Genomic DNA, 18,790 nt, shown 5'->3' on the forward strand with positions numbered 1-18,790 from the left:
ATAAAGCTCAATAAATAAGTAAAAAATAAATACAAGAGCGGGAAATGATGCTCAGATATCATTACTTTCTGCTCTTTGATGCATTAACTGCTATATGATGGCATTACAAAACTAAAGTACAAGCCTACCTTTTTTTCCAGGATGCTATAAATTGACAATAGAATAATCCTTGGGACTCTCACTATTGTGATCAAAAAGGACCCTTTCACAACTGTTCCCAAATGATAACAAAAAAGAATTGATATGGAAGACAGGACTGGATGACTTGGTGGTTTACTTTTATTTCTAGAACGAAAAAACAACATGTAAAACTACACAGATAATAAAACGAAACACAATATAGCTATTAGGATCGGCATCTCATAGTTTGTTAACCAATTATTATGGAAGTCCTGTATCTACTGACCTTTGAAAAACTGAATTGAGCCCACGTGCCATCAAGTTGGATGCATATATATTTAAGGCCATTATAATTTACATGTTCTCAACCCTGCCATTCCAGAAGCTCCACTATGTATGTGACAGTGCTGGGGGCTACAAACCACTCAAAACAACTGTGCTATCCAATCCTATTCTCTGAATAATACACTGTGGAATACTCTATGGAAATTAATCTTCACACGCATAAAATTCCCTGAATGAAAATGCAGTTTCACATGCTTAGTAGAGCCTTGGGGAAATTTGCATGGTCACCACTTTCCCTAATCTGATGGGCACAGGAGAACCCATCTTTTGAGTAAACAGATCTGCTGCTTCCAGCAAAAAGAGTGGTGTGGCCCCCAGTGAGAACAGAAACGCACATATGTATAGATAAGGACACATAAGAGGGCATTCAGTGTTATGGCACACACTATCTCCTGATATGCTACAACTGCCTATGCCATATTAAAAACGCTTTTACTCGGGCAAGCATTCAGGAAACAGTGCTTCTGCTTTTGATTCTATTCTATAGGACCTTAAGATTAGTGAATTGTATCCTGTTTTTAATATGCTGTGTCCCGCTTGGAAACATTTTTTATTAGGAGTCTAATTATTGTAAGTAAACAAATAATTAAAAACTGGAGAAGATTTTAATAGAGCTCTAAACAAGGAAAAGCCGGTATGAAATTTGTAGTATACAGTTTTTAGCTAATCTCTTTCCCCCCACACTAATCTGATTAATCCCTATTTGCCATTTCATTATAAACTCTAATTCTTCTTCTCTTCAGTTATTAAATATAAGATTAGGCCTCCTTTCTGAAAAACTATAAAACTGGTATGCAGTACTGCTAATGGTGAAATGAGGACTTTACTGCTTAGGATTGACTGTAGCATTATAATGGATGGGGAGGGGGGAAGAGATCAAACCATAGATTTCTGTGAGCTGGGTTTTGAAGGTGAGCTTAATGGGAATCACAGGACACAATTTTAACAGAACTTCTCAAGTATTATTTGAGTTCAAGCTTGCATTAATATGAATCCAAAACAAGCCTCAAGAATGAATGAAATGAGAATCACACTTTAAAATGTTCACTTTTTCAAGTGTTTTCTGCCATGACCTTTACAAAATAGGAGCAGTGTTCGCAAAAGAACAAGAGCCAATGGGTGAAGTATGAAACTGAAGTTCTGTAAATATATTTTTATTAAATATTCACCTAAGCAGGAATTTAAATAGACATAGCCACGTCAGCCTAGGTAGGTATCATAGTAATACAGTCCCTACAGCCTTTCCACAGTAATAGCTACACTACAGCTATAAGGCTATATTTATATATGCATGCACCACATTATTTTCAATAGGAAATACCAGGAAAATGGTATGCATTCATTTCAGCTCTTCAGGCCAGGGGAACAGTTTGGGGGTAAGTGCTGGATTTCTATGTAAAATAAGTACATTGACATACTTTCTAAAAGTCATCGTTCTTATGTTTCTGAAATAGATCTTTATCTCGGTTTGAATTTAGCTTAATCAAATGTCTCTTCATAAATGCTTACATGTGAAACACCTAGAGAAAATATAACTGTAGAATATATTAAAAATATATTAGCCAAGCATTTGACATGCAAAAAAGCAAGTATTATGCATTTATTAATAATTAATTTCTTACTGAAAGCACAAGAAGGAATTGTATTCATATGATTACCTTTTACTGTAAGATTACCTAAAGTGTGTTCATTAATGTAGTCAAATGGTAAATTTTGAAGTGTGTTTGGATAAGTCTATAACAAATTCTTCAACTGCCTGGTTCCAGCCAAGGAAAACTGAAGAGAACAGGCTCTGATAATGTTTCGTGGCTTTATGGGCTCTAAGCAGGTCAAAAAACAGAACAAAGACTTTCCTTTTATCTAAGATTGAACCAAAAATGCAAAAGATGCAAGATAAGAGACAGCTGGTAAAGCTAATATGGCTCAGGAAATGTCATCAACTGGTATATCAACCCAAACAATGTCACTCAACTGCAGAGAAAAAATTGAAGTCATCTAATAAGAATGCTGAGTTAGTACTGGGCAGTGGAGGTACATGGTTACTGCATTGGGCTAAGTTCAACTGGGCAGTACCACACAGCTGTTAAGAGGACTCTTAAGAGAAGAAGATACCCCTGATGCTGTTGCAGACACTTTTACAACATGAATTTTCTGAGCTGAATTCCTGCTTGCTGAGATAGTTTCATGGTGGCATGTGCCCTGTCCCTTGTGCTGTTATAAAGTACCGTATTTTTCGCCCTATAGGGCGCACTGGCCCATAGGACACGCTTCATTTTTTGGGGGGGAAATGAATAAAAAAAAATATTTTCCCCCCAGCCGCGGGGCTGGGGCAGGGGAAGCCTGAGCTTCCCCCGACCCCAGCCCCCAGAACAGGCTGCTATCCGCAAGCCTTGCGAGCCTGGCGGCAACTCCCACCAGACTCGCAAGGCTTGCGGACACCTGCGCGAAGCACGGGGCGTCCTCCGGAGGGCGCCCATGCTCCGGGCTGCAGGCTGCCGCCCGCAAGCCTTGGGAGCCCGCGGGAACTCCCGCTGGGCGTGCAAGGCTTGCGGATAGCTTCCTGAAGCCTGGAGAGCGAGAGGGGTCAGTGCGCACCGACGCCTCTCGCTCTCCAGGCTTCAGCGAAAGCCTGCATTCGCCCCATAGGACACACACACATTTCCCCTTCATTTTTGGAGGGGAAAAAGTGCGTCCTATAGGGCGAAAAATACGGTAAATAAAATAATCTACACTCACAAAATTGACTGTGGATTTGTCTACATAATAAAAATATATTTAAAAATTTGTAAAATGAAGCTCCCTTTCCTCTGTGAAATACAAGTATGAGGTATCTCATTCCATAGCATCAGAGAACTTTACAATCTTAAGACATGGTCTAGCAATTTTCAGGAACTGTATTTTTTTTAGTGGAAAGAGAAGCAAGCAATGCATCTCTTTCCCACTACTATCACTCCAACAATCCTTTGCTGCCTTCTATATATTTCTGATTCGAAATAAACATGAAATAACAGCAAGAATATTATTACCATTTTTACAGACTTCCCCAGTGTCAACCAATGAAATTAGGCCTGAGTTGGGATTTCAGCTCATACCCACTTATTAGTCACTCAGCTGCGCTGCCACTCATTTAAAGGTACCGAATTTGCATCCTTACTCATCATAAACTGAAGCTTAAAATGCAACCTCTCAATATGAAGTTCTTTTTAAAGGCAGATTTCAAAATACTGAATTCTGCTTTCACAAATCATAAAAGTGTAGGTGGTAGAGGAAGCTGTATATCTGTTACTAAATTATGAACAGCTCTAAAGAATGCATCTTCTATCTAAAATAAAAGAAAGCAAAGTACAGTTTCAGGTCAAACAGACGACCCCTGTGAAGCTAATCCAGCTGAAACAACTCTCCACCCTCCCCACTTTTAATTCCGCTTATGGAGAGACTGCAAAGTGCCTAATAGATTGCTTTGTGTAGTGAGGAAGCAGGTTTGCTGAGGTAAAGGCTGCTCTAGTTCCTGTAAATGCTTACTAGCTAAAGGGAAAGGCTCTGCACGCAATGTGATAAACAAAGCTCTTGTGACATACCGTACTACTGCCCAAAAGCGTGTGATAGCATTCTTGCTTCATCTTTCTACACGCATTAGTCTGCTGCATTGGTTTAAATACCTCTATGTGCTGGCAAAGCAAATCATAGGAAGAGGGACCGACACTGTAGGGTGGCTCATTCTCCTTGGCAAATACATGAATTTCAATGCTAGCATACATAATCTAGCATTATAAGAGAGAAAACAGTGTAGAGCAGACAAACACCAACTCTCATCGGATGGCTCTTGCTTTGAGAGATGCGCCAAAGGAACAAAGCCATTCTGAAGGTCACAGTGGTGCACTTTATCAGAAGGGGAGAGTGCGAGGAGAGAAGGCATGCTTGTTACCCTTGGGAAAGGACTGGTGAAATCAATATCTCTAGCTTGCATGAATTAAGTCAACCCTGACCTATACTATTAACTGGGGTCAAATTGGATGAATGGAGTAATATAACAGTGTTAGAAATGACTATTTTTTATAGTCATTTCTATATGACCTAGTTTGCTAAATCATGGTTTATAAGTGAAAGTGCCATGTGCTGGTGCACATGGACTACAAAATCTTCCCTCTCACTGCCTCAGTTTCTCTCCCAAAATACCACAGTGTGTTCTTTCTTCCTTAGCCTCTAAAACCCTCAAAAGGGTCATAATAATTCTCACACTGTCCTTTTGGAAAAACCATGGGTAGGAGAATTTTGTTTATTTTTTCTCTCTTCCTCTGTCTCATCTGCAATAAAAATCTTCCCTTGGTGCTAGGGAGGGAGGGAGAGTCCTCTTGGCATGTCCCCTGAGGCAGTGTTTCTCAAACTTGAATCCCCAGCTGCTGTTGGAGTACAACTCCTATCATCGCTAGCTAGGAGGACCAGTGTTCAGGGATGATGGGAGTTGTAGTCCAACAACAGCCAGAAACCCAAGTTTGAGAAATATTGTGAGGCGACCCATATGGGCTCTGAGGTGGATTCAGAGCCTTGGCTTAGTCTATGTGCCTCTTGTGCCCCCTAGTGGCCCAGTCTGTCATCAACAGTATGATGTAAGACCAGTACATATGTTGTAGAGAGACAAATGCAATATTTTGAAACAAATTCTTACTGAAATCAGCACACAGTGATTTTCCTAAGGAGAAAAACGTGCTGGAAGAACTACTATGAATACAAATACCTCCAAGAATATTCTAAAAACACCTACCATTCTCAACCTTACTTCACAACTGACAATGCCAGTAGCATTCTTTCTTCCCAAAGGCAACATTCCTCAAATAAGCACTCATTCCATTATATGAGTGGGGATTTAAAAAAGCAGCAATTACACCACTAACATTTGGGAACATTCAAAATTTAAAGAATGAATCATATGTAAAATGAAACTGACAATGGGCATAACCCAACAAATCAGCCTCACACATAGAGACAAGCTTGCACAAGCCAGACAGGTTTTTAAAGTATGAAAAATTGCTTGCACAAGCTACCCTCATATGGGATCTAAATTAATTCAGACAGCTGAGAACATATCACTTTGCAAGAAGAACAGTATTATGTATGGCATGTAGAAAATGAAAGTTTATGAATGTAATAGAGGATGAGTTGCTAATTTCACGAAAATAAAGGGTTTAAATAAACTATTTGTCAAAATGTAACTTCTTGTTAAGAGGTCATTAAAGATAATATTTGTACAGAATGACACAAATTATAGCTTTGAAGTGCAAACAATTTGAAGGTTGATTAACACCTTCACAAAAGGAGAGAGAAGTGGAAAATCAGCTTACAAATGATTGCCAATACATGAATTATTCTGGAATGACTGAATTCCGGCTATTAGACAGTCCATTCTGAGATAAACAGAACAAATACTGCTTGAATTGCAGTTTTATTGGTGCCGGAGGCATGGGGTATCCAGTTATGGCAGCCTGCTCACACAACAGCTAGTAGAAGCTTCGTTCCGCTGATTCCAATAGGTGTCTTGCACTTATGAAATATATATTATAATAATAATAATAAGGGTTGTGCAACATGACAGTTAAGCTTGTGTGCTTCTGCTTGCACAACATCAGCTTTCTGACTCCTTGTGTGAATGTTATGTTAGATCTCATCCACTGGCTAAAGCTGCCTTGGTACTTCTAGAACGTACATCAATGGCCCTATCCTTCACAGTTACTCTCATAGATACGTGATTAAGAGACCTGTGGTGCACAGTTCGCTTACAAAGCATTTAGGTATCACTTTAGAGAGTTCAACATGTTTCACACACATTATCTCAGTAATCATTACAACAAGCCAGCAAAGTAGTTCAGTTTCATTATTCCACACCAAGGCTGAGAGATAGTAGCCTGCCTAAAATAAAATACTACCCTGGTTTGGACAGAACACTAAACAGTAGCTTAAACAATCTGCTTCAGTTTCCCACTAACTGTTGTTTGTCAATCAGGAACTAAAGTTAGTTTGAACTATGATTTTACCTAATCAATTCAAGATCGTGAACAATAGTTTGAAGCTGGTTTGTTAAGAAAAACAACAGATAAAACTAACCATACAGTGAAAGATTACAATTAAACGAAAACTGAAGCAAATACTTGTGATTTCCTCCACAGACACACTGGAGAAGATGAGTGGAGAGTGCATGAGCCCGAATACCACTCACATAGCACTAAGCTATGGTTGCGTATTATGTTCAAATGCAGCCACTAAGTTCATACCGTAGTGACATTCGAAGTAAGAACTGCTTAGTTCACAGTTCTTTCTAGTTCACATTTGAAATAAAAAGTACTTAGTTTACAGTCTGTTAACTAAGCCAGTGTTTCCCAAACTTGTGCCTCCAGCTGTTTTTGGATTACAATTCCCATCATCCCTTGCCACTGGTCTTGCTAGTCAGGGATGATGGGAGTTGTAGTTCAAAAACAGCTGGAGGCACAAGGTTGGGAAACACTGAACTAAGCTACAGTGGCTCTTGTTGCAGTTCCTCTCTAACAATGTCAGAATAACCAACTTTGCATTCCAATACATATCTACTCAAAGTAATTTCTGAGTTTACTACCAGGCAAATAAATGAGTGTAGGACTGTAGCCTTAGCTTTCAAAGTCCAACCATCCGTGGCTTTTTAAGAAAACAATTTCTTTCACAACAGATTGAAAATAAAGACTAAGAAATAAAACTCCTGGCAAGAAGATAAATGCCGCACATACCGGTTAAAGAAGTAAGAAACCACTGCCCCAGCCACAGTCATCTGCTGACATGCTAGAATGAATTCACTTGTCCAGATAAGCCCAACTAAGTGGTACCACCACATGTATCGAATGCCAAACCGAATATTGTATTCCACTTGACCTCTTGAAACAACTTGGGCATTGCCTGCAAATTCAAGACACACACAAAAATGTAATGACTCGACAAACAAATTTATTTTTTTGAAATGTTGACATTAATCTAATGTACTTTTCCTTAGTTCAACTATTCTAACCATGATTGATTTTTTTATATATATATAATATTCAGCTGATTTGTTGTTAAATGGGTTTTTAAGAATTATAAATATATAAACCCTGGTGGACTGGCCCAACTGAGAGCAGTGGGAAGATGGATGACTTTGGGCTGTTGTTGCCACATTGGAGCACCTGAAGATGGCTAATGAATCAGTTATACATTATTCTCCAGAACGTTTTCTTATTAGCACATATTTGCAAACAATAGTTACAAGCCACAATGTGCAGAGGGTGGGATTCACCCAGCAACCCCCATCAGAAGAAACCCTGTACAAAGACTTTTGCTTGTGCAACAGGGCTCCCCTCTTCCTCCCCACATCCCGTTTGTTCCCTGAAATTGGCTTGGGAGAGTGGTCAGGAGAACAGTATGCAGGAGAGAACTGTGGGGTCATTCCTTCTGGCAAGGTGAAATGCTTGCGCAGATGGAATGTTTGTCACAGCACGACTTGCATTCCACTTAGAATGTTGTACTTTTGATAGCCTTCTGTAAATATTTGCTAATGATTTAGTTTATTGCATGGAAATGATAGGCCTGGAATTCAACGTTTCAATGCTGTTCAAACCTGTCAGGACTCTTTATAAGTAGAAGGTTGTGCCAACATTTATTTTATTTAAGGCCTTCCACTCTTCAAGGAAGCCTGAAAGTGGTCACCTGGACTAGAAAAGCAGGGTGAAGAAATTTTCTGGTAAAGGGCAGACAGTTCTAGGCAGGAAAGTGGACTCATTTTTGTATGTGACACAATTGCAACACTTAACATTAATGGGCAGGGATATACCAGCAATTTAACACTATCTCATGCCAACGCATGTTTGCAGATGGAGTAGGGGAATTTATTGACACCTGATACAGCACAATGAGTACTTAATGGAAATATTTGCTGAGTGAGGAGCAATTCTGAGACTCGACTCTGTGACCTTGTCCAGGAATGCTGTTCTATGTGCAGACTTTTAAAACACACAGATGTCAACTGAATTAGTTTTGCAGCAATTACGTCAAGCTAATGTTTTGCACTGCAGCAGCTTGAACAGGGCCAAATTAAATCTGATAATTGCTCGCTTGTCACTTAAAGGTGAAGGAAAACAAAAGTTGATCTTTTGGCAACAACTTGTACATACTTTCCAGAGTGGCAGCCATGTTAGTCTTTTGAAGCAGACACAATAAGGTAGCATAATAAATTGGTCAGTCTTGAAGGTGCCACAAGACTCTTTCTTGTTTTTACTTCTACAAAGCAGATTGTAGCTTGCGTGTTAAAATTGTACAGATATTAACAGATATAAACTGACAGCTAGAACAACGGGCACCCTTTTCGACACTCCACAGAAAGGGAAATGATGCCTCTAGCATCTTGCCTCTGATTTGACACTTATATTGGCCTCATTTGCAGGCAGACCTCAGGGATAGCGAGGAGAGAACTGACACAGAAGCTGAGGTTTGGATGACATGCTAAACCAAACCTTGAGTTCAGCTCAGCATGGCCAGCGAACAATAAATATATGGAAGGAATGAAGTGGCTGCAAGCTCCCCTTCTAGAAGCCTTCATGTTTGTGTGGTCCCAGTAAGCCATAGCTTGACTTGCTGCAAGACGCAAATCAGGCTACTGTGCTGTAATCTTCCTCATTACTTTACTTGCCATCTGCACACATTTTATTCTCTCCACATTTTTTCTACAGCAGAAGCAAAATATTTCTTTAGCAGGTGTGGTGCATTAAATCAAACCACTGTACATTTATTGTACTGTGCTGTTTCAACAATAAGCTACAACATGGATTTATCAACTTTGCCTTTCTAACTCAAGGTCACAACTACCCAAGTCTCCTTAAAATGTGTCTAAGAAAAACTAAAAACAGTTTTGCCAAGAAATGCTGACCTTTATAATGGTGCCAAGAGCAGCAAATCAAAACAGGAAATAAAACCACATGGCCCAGAACATGCTTTAAGAAGAGTTGGATAAATTCTAGTTGATACCTAAAATGGTTGTATGATACACATCAGCACCTTTGTGGCAACTATATCCAACATACATTCTTAAAACAGAGCCAAGCAGGTACAGCATTTGTAGCAGAAAACAAGGCTGTTTTACAAAGTCAACACAAACCAAATATTATTTTTAGGATCTAACGTGATTGGATTCTATATCCTCAGTAATGTGCCAGACGACTTACCTTTTACTTATCAGGAACTATGATTAAAATACAAAAAAATTAAAAACACACTTATACATTCACGTTCATGTGTATATTTCACCATCAAAAAGTGTATATTTAACAGAAAATACTTGATATAGCCTAGTATCACAGGGGAAAAAAGTCTACTAACCTGCAGTTCCTAAGCTAAGTAACACAGCCACCCAGTACACCCAGAAGAAAAGAAGTATTGTAAACGTCCAAATAGGCTGGCAGAACAAAGAAGGGACGTTGCCAATAATTTTATTGGCAACATGAAAGAGCTGTATAGTTTGGTGAATTCTCTTCCTTAATATCAGTATCAGGAGAATGAGAATAACCTACAAAAAAGGAAAAATAATACGTTAAAAATTTTCAGTTAACAAATTAACAACATTTGGGATGGAGAAATATTAAGATTTTAAGATCATTCAGTCTTGGTTCAGGAACTTTTTTCTAGTTCCTACAGAACAACCCTAGCAGAAGCAGAGATATAAAATAAAAGAGGCCTGTCAGATCTATGGGTAAAAAAATAATACTACTGGAACACAAAATTGCACCTTGTTGCAGAACCGTTTCTTGTGCAGCAAAAGGTTCAGCTTTTAACAGTGTACTGCAAAAAAAAAAAAATTAAAAAAAAATTGCAAAGGTACACTCAAAACTACAGAACAAGCTTCTCCTAGCATGCCACCTTGTGCCAGCAACAGGGTATGCCAGTGTATGAGATTCTCACATGTTTTTACAGGCTCTTAAGACCCCCAAATCCACACTGATCTAATTTGAAGATGTCTCACAGATGCCTAATACACAGTGCTACAATCCATCTATGCAGCAGCTCTATACTTTTTCCTCTACTACAACAAAACATGAATATAAGCATAGCAAATGGTGATCTTTAATTCTACTGTAATACTATCAACAATATATAAACATACCAAACTACTGAATTCTGAAAATCATAAACTAGAACTTGCAAATGGCTCCATTAATTGTGGCATGTGTCATTTCACATTCAACACTAGGCCATATAATACGGCGGAGTTGAGTCTAGAACAAGCTAGTTGCGTGCGGGTCCCATTGAAATAATTACTTATTTCTGCCAAGCATTTTTTTCTGGCCCCATTGACTGACAGCAGCAAAACGTGGAAAAAAATAAAGTAGTCCTAGCACTGGGGTAGGCAGCCAAGCACCCTGATGGGGAAGCAAATCACACCTTCTCCAGTCATCAGATGGATCATTTGGTGTGTGGAGAGAGAGTGATAACCACAATCCTTGCCTGATCTGCATAGATCAGCTGGGGCAGGGGGCTATGTGCCTCCACATGTCTGCAGGTGTGAAATGCAAGAATGCGTACATAAGCATGCGCGGCCCACTACTCCCAGTCTTCACTGTTTGAGTGGCGGTTGGAGAAGAAAGTTTTTCAGGGGTCTCTAGTGCAGGCACAGGCAAACTCAGCCCTCCAGCTCCCATCATCCCTAGCTAACAGGACCAGTGGTCAGGGATGATGGGAATTATAGTCCCAGTGGCGTAGCGTGGGGGGTGCAGTGGGGGCCGGCCGCACCGGGCGCAACATCTGGGGGTTAGGGTTAGGGGGCGCAAATCCACAGGTTAGGGGGCACAAATCCACGGGTTAGGGGGCACAAATTACTTGCCTTGCCCCGGGTGCTGACAACCCACGCTACGCCACTGTATAGTCCTAAAACATCTGAAGGGCCAGGTTTGCCTATGCCTGCTCTAGTGGCTTGTTCAGGCCAATGAAGTTGTTGATTTCTGTCTACCAGAGACCTGCAACAGTGCAGATGGAGACATGAGGTGCTTTTTGCAAACAAAAATATTAAATTACCTGTAGCGTTCCAGTTGTTTATCACATACATCTGAGGTAGCCCCACCTTACCCCATGCTAACAAATTTCCCACAAAATGCTAATGACTATGTGATAAGTGTCTTACCGTAATGATTGCAGATAAAATAGCAAATCCAAACAATAATTTCATGTTTTCCTTTTCTGTTTCCAATTCTATGCTGGGCTCATTGGTGTAATTATAATACAGCCACCACATGATTCCTGAAACAACTAGAACAAATAAAGGAATACAGGCATTATTTATTTCATCTGAAAGACACAAACTACCTAGGTATACTTGCCTTATCTGCAGCACCCATGAAACTGAAAAATCAGACTGGCATCAAATGGTGGCCTTAAAAATATATAATTATACTCGCAAGCTTGAAATAAAGTGTTGATGTATGGGCCTTTGATTTTAAACTCTTGCTGATTCAAAGTTATGTAACAGAATTTCCTGGATAGTTAATGGGTATGTACCATGGAAGCACGTCAAAGTGCAAGTAGATAAATAGATACTGCTCTGGCGGGAAGGTAAACGGCATTTCCGTGTGCTGCTCTGGTTTCGCCAGAAGCGGCTTAGTCATGCTGGCCACATGACCCGGAAGCTGTACACTGGCTCTCTCGGCCAATAAAGCGAGATGAGCGCCGCAACCCCAGAGTCGTTCGCAACTGGACTTAACTGTCAGGGGTCCTTTACCTTTACCACGGACGACCAATTGGGAAAGACTGTTCTAGAGGGTCCCTGAAATTTGAGGGCACTTTTGAAGAGGAGGCATTTAAGGAGGGAAATTAAGAGCCCTCCCCATACATGTGAAACTGCACATGGTAATTTGAATCCTAGCAGATAGATATAGATGCACACAAAAATATGAAAATACTCAAAGGATCAATACTCACATAATAATCCAAAGATAAGTAGTGTAAGAAAAATATGGATCACAAGCACGCTGATGAATCTGAAGGCTAACATGATTATTATAGAGAATGCTGCAAGTGGAGAAAAAAAAGTTACTATAGTTGACTTGTTAATCAAGCTGACTACTAACGCAATCCTATGCATTTGTACTCAGAATTAAGCCCCACTGAGTTTAACCAGCCTTAATCCAGTTAAGTATGTACAGGCAGTGACCATTTTGCGCATGTCCAAATTGACGCAAGACCGCCAGCACGCATGCTGTTTTGGGCCCTGGAGTGGGGCAGGAAGGGGAAGTGGAACAGGCTTACACACGGAATGACCCAGAACACAACCCAAGTGCAAACGGGGAGTTGTTTGTACAGGATTGCAGCCTAAATGGTTTACATGGGAATTTTAGATGTGACTAGAGATTTTCACAGCGCTCCTGCAGATATCACTGCCAAACTATCAATAAACCCATATGAATTTAAGCAGCCTTACTGTGTGCATGATTGCAGCCTTTGATTTTAATAATTTTGACAGCTCTTGTAACCCTGCTTTCTATGTTTGTTGATGCCATACAGAATTGGCATTCTGGCTGCTTCAATGCCCCATCCAAATCAGTGCCACATTACTATGTGCAATATTCATTCTTGGTTGATCGTGCTAGAAATCCACAATCAGCCTTCTGTTCTTCACAAGCTGCTCATTCATACTGAGGCAGTCTGCTTAATGCTTTTTAGATATTAAGCAAAATACTGTCCTATATAATTCCCACATCTTCTTTATTAATCGCTCACAACAGTACCAGAGGGTTATAAGTATGAAGGATTAATAATGTACATTGAATTTATTGACTGCCAAATTCTGAAAAAGCAATAAAGAGTAAATTCTGAAAGGACTGCTTTAGGAGAGCAACTTTATGTCTTTTCTGTATTGCAATAATCATTTAAAATAAAAACTCAAATGCCTCTTGCAATCCACTGAGTCATATTAATTCCACACAAGACAGAGGGTAGCATCCATGTTGTTCACGCAGATTTCTAGGTGTGAAAGTGCACAACTCCTTCCTCTCCTTTACTTTGCAACCCTTCTACATCCCCAACATCTGCTCCAGAAGGTTGGGGAACAGCTAGATTAGATTTGGTGGACATGCAAGAGCCTAGAGTGTGTAGGATAGGAAGGGGAAGTCCTAGTGTACAAGTGGAGATCTGTTGCTTAATCAGGCAGACATCACTGGATTCTATAACTAAACCCAGTATTAGAGAATATTCTTCCACAGAGGTCTTCAAGAAATTTCACCTCTTATCGCAATTAACTCTTACCTGACCAACAAGTACATGCAATATAGTGCAAAATACTAAATAAGACTCAGTAACTTCAACTACAATTATAATAAATGCAGTTCACTTCTTAAATGAAATGCTGCAATGATATTATATATATATATATATATAATAAAGCTATTAGCTTACCTAGTGCAAGGAAGCACAATCCTATGACTGTATCTCTTCCTGCCATAATCCCACCCAGAATCCGATGAAAAATATCCACTTCATTAACCACATTTATCAGTACAGAAGCAAACTGGGAATAGCACTTAGCATTTCGTGGAACACATCGATTAAACAATGGGAAAGACACACTAGAAGGTTAAAACAGACAGACAAGACATTGGGCTTAGCATTTCAAACACAGTGTTAAATTTAGGGAGGAAGGGGAACCATGTACTCATTGAACCTACAATATACCCTGTGGCAATGTATTGCCAAAGAGAAGTCTTTTAACTTCTGGCATTATAGAGGTTTCTGCATGCGTGGACTACTTGGGGACGTTTAGATCTGGAGTATCTTCTAAATTTCATATTTCTTTATTAAATTGATTAATGAGATATAATTATCTATATGGGGAGAGAATAGGAAAAACCCTTCCTCACAAAAGACTAAGGTGACTGGGGCTAGAGTCCTATGCCGTCTCTGAGTGCACCTCTTTACTTTGAGTGAATTACTGAGTAAAGAAACAGGCAGAAATTAGAAACAATATTCAAACTGCAGTATCTTCCCCCCAAGATTTGAAACTCGGAAATTAATAAACAAGTAGTTGATTGCTTTGAATGAAAAACTAGCATTTAGGCAAAATATTATTCATGTTATTCCTTACCTTGGCGGAACTGGTAAGGCAGGACAAAGCTCAGCAGTTTTGAAACTATATGTACAACTGGTAACATTCAAATTGTAAACACAGAGGCAAGAACCTACAGAGAACAAACCCACATAAAAAAACATTCTGGTTATCATTTAAAGAAACTAGAAAGGATGTGAATGCAACTTAGCTTTATTTAGAAAATTTATAGCCCACCTTCCACTACAACACACAGTATAACAAAGCAAGAACTTTACAATGAAACTAAGATGCAATAAAAAATTAAACAATTAGTAGAAGAAGAAAACAGCAACCACTAAAGCAAAATAGGCATGTTACTAAAATTTTGTCTAATTAAATATGTCTTTAAAGCCTACTTACAAAGGCCAAGGATCTGAATCTCACAAATTTCAGTAAGCAATTGGTTGTATAATGCAGGGCCACTACCAAAAAAGCTTTCTCCACTAACCTAAATGTGTTGGATTGCTAATCGCAATCAAATAAATATGGGAGGGGATGCTATGTTAAGCATCTTGGACCCAAACTCTAAAGGATTTTAAAGGTGGGCTGTAGTCCTTTGAATTTAGCCTTGAAACAAGCTGTGAACTGATGGGTCTCACAGGCAATTAGTGTTATATGCTTCTTGTGGCTAACACCCAAAATCAATCTAGCAGCTGAGTTTTGCATCAGCTGCAGCTTTTGAGCAATCTTCAACAGTAGTCCCAGATAGAGCACACAGCGGCAGTCTGATCAGGAGATTCTTGGGGTAAACACCAGTTAAAATACATATTTGCTATATGTAAGTCACCTCTGGAATGTTTTGTGGGACCTAACAGACAATCTAAATCTCATTATTTCATCATTCTAAATGTATTCTGTTAATATAATAGATTTATTTCTAAGAGTTACTTCTACTATCACATTCTAAAACATGTATCTAGTCAACCACACATTTAAAGTTTGCAGGATGGATATACTCAGATCCACAAAAGTAATCAGGACATTATGAAGCCATATGTTAGGCACCTTTCCCCCCTCAATTTCTTATTCAAAACTTTAAGATCCATACTAAGGTACTTTGAGAATCATGCTGGAATGTATTCAACATAGAGCTTAGGTGAACATTCCATCAGTGCAATGATTTCTCCTTGCACAATGAAACATTTACCCCACTCCTCCCTCCATGCACCCCTAAATCTATTCTGGGAGTTTCCCCAACCCTCTGGAGCAGAGGAGAGAAGGTAATTCCATTGTGCTACAATAATGTAGCATAATTTGTTAGGAGCTTAAAATCTGTCAAAGTACTGATAGGCACAGACAATGTGTTGTTGTTGTTTAGTCGTTTAGTCGTGTCCGACTCTTCGTGATCCCATGGACCAGAGCACGCCAGGCACTCCAGTCTTCCACTGCCTCCCGCAGTTTGGTCAGACTCATGTTTGTAGCTTCGAGAACACTGTCCAACCATCTCGTCCTCTGTCGTCCCCTTCTTCTTGTGCCCTCAATCTTTCCCAACATCAGGGTCTTTTCCAGGGAGTCTTCTCTTCTCATGAGGTGGCCAAAGTATTGGAGCCTCAGCTTCACGATCTGTCCTTCCAGTGAGCTAACATTCTCATGTTTACATTGTCCTTACAGACAATGTAAACATGAGAATTTAAATATGGGAAATGCTTTGCAGCCAGGTTTTAAAAATCATTAATGTCCTATATATGATCGCACCATTATCACTGCTATCTGTACATGGGATATGAGCCTCAGCAGGGAATGTTGCAGCATTTCTTAGGTAAATTGGAACATTTTAAAATTGGAACTGCTGTAAATTGCTACTAATGCAATATATTCATCACAAAAATGTGAGTGCTGACATTATTTTAGCTTACTAAGACACTGGGGTTTTTTTAAGAACTAAACTAAAATTATTAGAATGAGACCAAAAACATTAGTTGTTTAACTTCATAAAAAAACCCAAAAAACAAAACAAAAAAAAGGGGGAAGAATTGAATTATCTTCAATCCCTTTGCTGGCAAAAATGCTGCGTTATAACAAAACTGTCATGCAAAGAATGCCTGGATTCTATCTTATCAGTATTCAGAATTGTCAAAATACTAAAATCAGGCTTCCTGACAATTTGAACCAATGTAGGGGAGTAGAAAAAATGTGGAAGGGAAAATATTGAAAATGGTTTTGCACCCCTTCTTTCTTTGTATTTGCTTTAATATAAACTAATCAGGCATACTGAGATCAATTTAGCCAACTACACTGGATGTTGGTCAATTTCTGGGCAAAATTCAAAGTGCTGGTGCTTATCTATAAATTCCTAAGTAGCCTGGGACTCAGGGTGTCTAAAGAACCACCTACTCCAATCACACAATGACCTCCCCAAAAGATAGTAGCATCTTCAAAGTCTCTCCTTCAATCCCTCTACCTTTCAAAGTTAGGGGTGCAATGGTTAAAGAGGGGGCCTTTTCAGTTGTGGCACCCTCAAAGTGAAGAGCTTTCCTCATAGAGGTGGCGCATTCTGCCCATCACCTGACAAGAAACTTGATGTATTTTCAGCACCAGGTGAAGTCCTTTGTACTTGCCCAGGCTTTCAAGCATATTATCTCAGTAGTTTTAGCTGATGGTTTTAATGGCTGTTAACGCTTCTGCTGCTTTGACTGTTTTTCTGTTTAATGTTTATGTACAGTGGTACCTCTGGTTAAGAACTTAATTCGTTCTGGAGGTCCGTTCTTAAGCTGAAACTGTTCTTAACCTGAGGTGCCACTTTAGCTAATGGGACCTCCCGCTGCCGCCACACCACCACCACGTGATTTCTGTTCTCATTCTGAAGCAAAGTTCTTAACCCGAGGTACTATTTCTGAGTTAGCGGAGTCTGTAACCTGAAGTGTCTGTAACCCAAGGTACCACTGTATTGTATTTTGTATCTGGTTAACTATTTTTTTGTTAGCAGCCCTGGGAGTATTTTTAAACTGTTTATATAAGTCTGTAAATAAATATCATTATATAGTTCTTAAGGTACATACAAAACATGGGAGGAATATTATCTAAAAACTGAAGGTTTCCACTGCTGTTGGTGCTACTACTATTACAACAACTGCTATTATTCAACATTTATTCAGTGAAATACTGTCGGGGCTGGGGAATATCATAGGCACAAAGATACAAGTCATATGAATGGGATAAAGTAGTACAAACAAACAGCGAATTGCTGCCCTTTAAAGAGGACAAAGGAGAAATAACCACAGCACAACCAAAGGACATTTGGAGAGGGATGCATTAGAGATAAAGGGCAGACTATAGTTCAGTGCTGGAGCAAATGCTTTGCATGCAGAAGGTTCCCCATTCAAATTCCTGGTATTTCTAGTTAACAGAATAACAATGCAATAAAAAAACAACAACCCTTCAGCCAGGTTCAGGGGCCTTCCTGATAGTTCCACCACCCTCATAAGTGTGATGAGGGGGTGGCCTGGGAGAGAGCATTCTCTGTGGCAGCTCTACACTGTAGAATTTCCTCCCCAAAGAGGTGTGTCCAACATCTTTATTGCATTGTTTTCATCAAATGCTAAAGATTCACCTCTTTCCCTTGGCCTTTGGCAGTTGATATATATATTTTTAAGACCTACCCTATTCTTGTCACTGTAATTTGTTTTTAAATGTTTTTAATGCACCTTTTTTAGGTGACACCTTTTTTTAAAAAAAGGTGGCACCTTTTTTTAGGGACGCGGGTGGCGCTGTGGGTAAAACCTCAGTGCCTAGGACTTGCCGATCGTCAGGTCGGCGGTTCGAATCCCCGCGGCGGGGTGCGCTCCTGTTGCTCGGTCCCAGCGCCTGCCAACCTAGCAGTTCGAAAGCATCCCCGGGTGCAAGTAGATAAATAGGGACCGCTTACTAGCGGGAAGGTAAACGGCGTTTACGTGTGCTCTGCTGGCTCACCAGATGCAGCTTGTCACGCTGGCCACGTGACCCGGAAGTGTCTGTGGACAGCGCTGGCCCCCGGCCTCTTAAATGAGATGGGCGCACAACCCTAGAGTCGGACACGACTGGCCCATACAGGCAGGGGTACCTTTACCTTTACTCTTTAATGCACCTGTGATGGCCTGGGATTCCGATTCAGAGGCTGAACCAGAGGAATCCCAGCCTGCACAGGAGTCCCCGCCTCCAGGGCCGGCTGAATTGGGGCAGGGCCTGGATTCTGAAGCGCCTGTACCTGTGTTAGATCCTCAGGAGCAGGCA

At 40.0% G+C, this 18,790-nt stretch overlaps 1 protein-coding gene across 5 annotated transcripts in view; it reads right to left on the reverse strand.

The window, feature by feature from the left end:
* Positions 1 to 18,790, reverse strand: part of SLC44A3 (solute carrier family 44 member 3) — a 96,772-nt gene that overhangs the window by 10,586 nt on the left and 67,396 nt on the right. For all 5 annotated transcript variants that reach the window (XM_079981366.1, XM_079981367.1, XM_079981365.1 and 2 more), the window contains 7 exons: positions 14,579 to 14,672; positions 13,894 to 14,063; positions 12,421 to 12,510; positions 11,627 to 11,751; positions 9,832 to 10,018; positions 7,218 to 7,383; positions 129 to 285 (listed from right to left, as the gene is read on the reverse strand). In XM_079981366.1, the coding sequence (XP_079837492.1) occupies positions 129 to 285; positions 7,218 to 7,383; positions 9,832 to 10,018; positions 11,627 to 11,751; positions 12,421 to 12,510; positions 13,894 to 14,063; positions 14,579 to 14,672 (989 nt within the window). The remainder of the gene's footprint in view (positions 1 to 128; positions 286 to 7,217; positions 7,384 to 9,831; positions 10,019 to 11,626; positions 11,752 to 12,420; positions 12,511 to 13,893; positions 14,064 to 14,578; positions 14,673 to 18,790) is intronic.

The sequence above is a fragment of the Podarcis cretensis genome (genome assembly GCF_951804945.1).
Source record: "Podarcis cretensis genome assembly, chromosome: 6".
NCBI lineage: Eukaryota > Metazoa > Chordata > Lepidosauria > Squamata > Lacertidae > Podarcis > Podarcis cretensis.